This window comes from Cariama cristata, unplaced genomic scaffold (genome assembly GCF_000690535.1).
Source record: "Cariama cristata isolate BGI_N322 unplaced genomic scaffold, ASM69053v1 scaffold6422, whole genome shotgun sequence".
In the NCBI taxonomy this organism is placed as follows: Eukaryota; Metazoa; Chordata; class Aves; order Cariamiformes; family Cariamidae; genus Cariama; species Cariama cristata.
The window spans coordinates 1-1,844 of record NW_009601994.1 but is presented as its reverse complement, the minus strand read 5'-3'; the positions used below and the strand labels follow the sequence as shown (position 1 = coordinate 1,844).

At 52.8% G+C, this 1,844-nt stretch overlaps 1 protein-coding gene across 1 annotated transcript; it reads right to left on the bottom strand.

Annotated features, from left to right (window-relative positions):
- Positions 1 to 853: 853 nt before the first annotated feature.
- Positions 854 to 1,834, bottom strand: LOC104157254 (proto-oncogene Mas-like). The gene has a single exon (XM_009694535.1). The coding sequence runs from the start codon at positions 1,832 to 1,834 to the stop codon at positions 854 to 856; it is 981 nt and encodes a 326-aa protein (XP_009692837.1).
- Positions 1,835 to 1,844: the final 10 nt, after the last annotated feature.

Genomic DNA, 1,844 nt, shown 5'->3' with positions numbered 1-1,844 from the left:
ATCCATGCCCCTCTCCTGCCATCTAGAGGCATCAACCCCCCAGATATCTGTGAAATCACCCCCAGCCCCGTGCTGGATGTGTCCCCGCAACCCTCCGAGCCCCGGGGTGTGGGTGAGAAGTGAGGTTTGGGGTTCCCACTCCTGCTTGGGAGAGTCCGTGCAGCCCCGGAGAAGATGGAGGGGTTCAGCTAGGCTAGGAGGGGGATTTTGGTGGGGGTGAGTTGCCACATGAAGGTATCCTGCTTGGCTTCCAGGATATCCTCGCTAGCCAGCGACTCTCCCAGGAGTCCTCACCCTCCACCTCCCAACAGGGCAGCAGCGGCCGTAGAGGCTCGGCCAGCTCTGCCGTCGCAATGTCTCCGTGCATAGGGGACCAGGGTCAGGAGGGGGCTGCACTACCCCATGGACGGGCCAGGGCCACGCTGCTGCTCCCACGGCAGCGATTGCTTCTACCCCTCGCTCAGCCTTTCACTTCAGCACGGGTGCAGCGGTGCCGGCGAGATACCCGCATGGTCCCTCAACTTGCCCATTTTTGCAATCCTTTTTGCAGAGCCCTGCCTTGCTCGGCCAGCAGAGATGACCAGAGCTCCCCCAGGGCCTCATATCTCAGACTTTCCCCAAGCAAGAGATCCCCCAAAACACCACAAAATCCATCAGTTGAGCCAAAGGAGGCTGAGTTTATTTGTTGGGGTCAGGGCAATGAGGGTCATTGCAATGGGAATACAGCCCGTGCTCGGGGACCGAGCCCGGCTGAGCAATGCTGAGCTGGGTCTGTGCCACGGACCCCCAACACCTCCATCCCCCAGGTGGTCTGCGAGGCTCCACATCCCCAGGTCTCCTCGCCAGCAGTCCTTTATAGGGTGGTCTCCACCGTAGCGTCCCCAGGCATGTGGCTCCCCTCCTCGCTCGTCACTTTCTCTTCAAACACTCGTCGGAAGGCGACTTTCATGGAGGCTTGGAATCCACGCTGCCGGCAGCTCCCCACCAGAAAGTAAATGACCGGATTGATGCTGCTGTTCAGCGATGCCAGCAGGTAAGAAATATGAAGGTAAAATGGGTCAATATAAACAGGATCCAGGAAAATCATCACATTGCAAGGAAACCCAAAGAGGAACAAGAAGACCACACTGAGCAGGACAGCAACGTAGAGTTTCCCTGGGTGTCGTCTCTGTGAGCCACATTGGAGTTTGATGAACAGGGAGAGGTTGGAAAGGAATGGGAATAAAGTGAAAATGAGAAAATTCACAATGCATACACCTTGCACTACTTGTTCACATTTTATATTCCAAGGGGAATAACAACTAATGAAAACCAAAGAAACAAAAATTCCGGCGAGAGCCCAGAGCACCCCACACACGATGCCTGACAAGCGCTTTGGGCGGTGGCACCGGTACCAGATTGGGAACAAAACAGACAGGCACCTCTCCACGCTCATTGCCGTCAGGAGATACATGCTGGCAAAATACCAAAACAGAAACAGATCCATCAGGATATAATTGGTGGGTAGATATTCAAATGAGGAAATACAATAGACTGTTGAAACAATGTGTAATATAAATTTAACAAGAAGGAACACGAGTAGAAAGAAGTCAGTGATGGCCAGGTTCAGGACATAGACAGTGAAGGGGCTCTTCTTCATGTGGAAGCCCAGAAACCACACGACCACCATATTTCCCACAAGTCCACACAGGGAAATACCAATAAAGACACCTGCAATTATCAAGATACTATAATTTTGTATTATGCACTGAGATGGAATAACCGCCTGAGAGTCTGCATATTCAGAAGCATTCATGTAGCTCAGAGAGATGTCTATTGTGTTGGTCTCCTCCATGGCGAATGAC

What these genes read in the sequence shown, in the direction of transcription:
- LOC104157254 (XM_009694535.1), bottom strand. Translation starts at nt 1,834, where the DNA reads ATGGAGGAGACCAACACAATAGACATCTCTCTGAGCTACATGAATGCT.